This window comes from Bison bison, unplaced genomic scaffold, assembly GCF_000754665.1.
Source record: "Bison bison bison isolate TAMUID 2011002044 unplaced genomic scaffold, Bison_UMD1.0 scf7180017864448, whole genome shotgun sequence".
NCBI lineage: Eukaryota > Metazoa > Chordata > Mammalia > Artiodactyla > Bovidae > Bison > Bison bison.
In genome coordinates, this window is record NW_011495010.1 from 23,617 (window position 1) to 24,074 (window position 458).

Consider the following 458-nt stretch of genomic DNA (forward strand, 5'->3'; position numbering starts at 1 on the left):
CCCCAGAAGGTGACGGAGGCCCCCGGTCCTGCTCAAGTCGGGCAGCCAGACCCACCGAAGGAGCCGCCTTGTACCCACATCGCGGTGTCCTTGGGGCAGGGAGGTCTGGCTCTGCCTGTTTACCAGAACCCTCTCCCCAGCTCCCTTTCTTGACCTCCAGAATGCCCCTGGATCTCTGACGCTCCAGGTCTCCCCAGGTGCAGTGGAGTGGGGTGGTGAGGGCTCAGCTGAGCAGACAGTGCCCAGGCTTCCTGACCCCAGTGCTTGAGCCAGTTGTTACACAGTGACAATGATGCTGTGACCCCAGGCAAGAGCTCGTGGCCGGCTGAGGCCTCCGGACCACCTCACACAGCTGGGACCTTGGGAGTCCAGAGCCCAAGGGTGGCTGAGGCCCCCAGAGAAAGCCCTGGCTACAGAGCCCAGGAGGAGAGGGTGCCTGGAGCCTCTGCTCCTCGCTG

At 64.2% G+C, this 458-nt stretch overlaps 1 gene segment (V, D, J or C); it reads right to left on the bottom strand.

Moving 5' to 3' along the window:
- Positions 1-95, bottom strand: part of LOC105002290 — a 9,689-nt gene extending 9,594 nt beyond the window's left edge. Inside the window, 1 exon segment of the C gene segment in view lies at positions 56-95. Within this exon segment, the coding sequence occupies positions 56-80 (25 nt within the window).
- Positions 96-458: the final 363 nt, after the last annotated feature.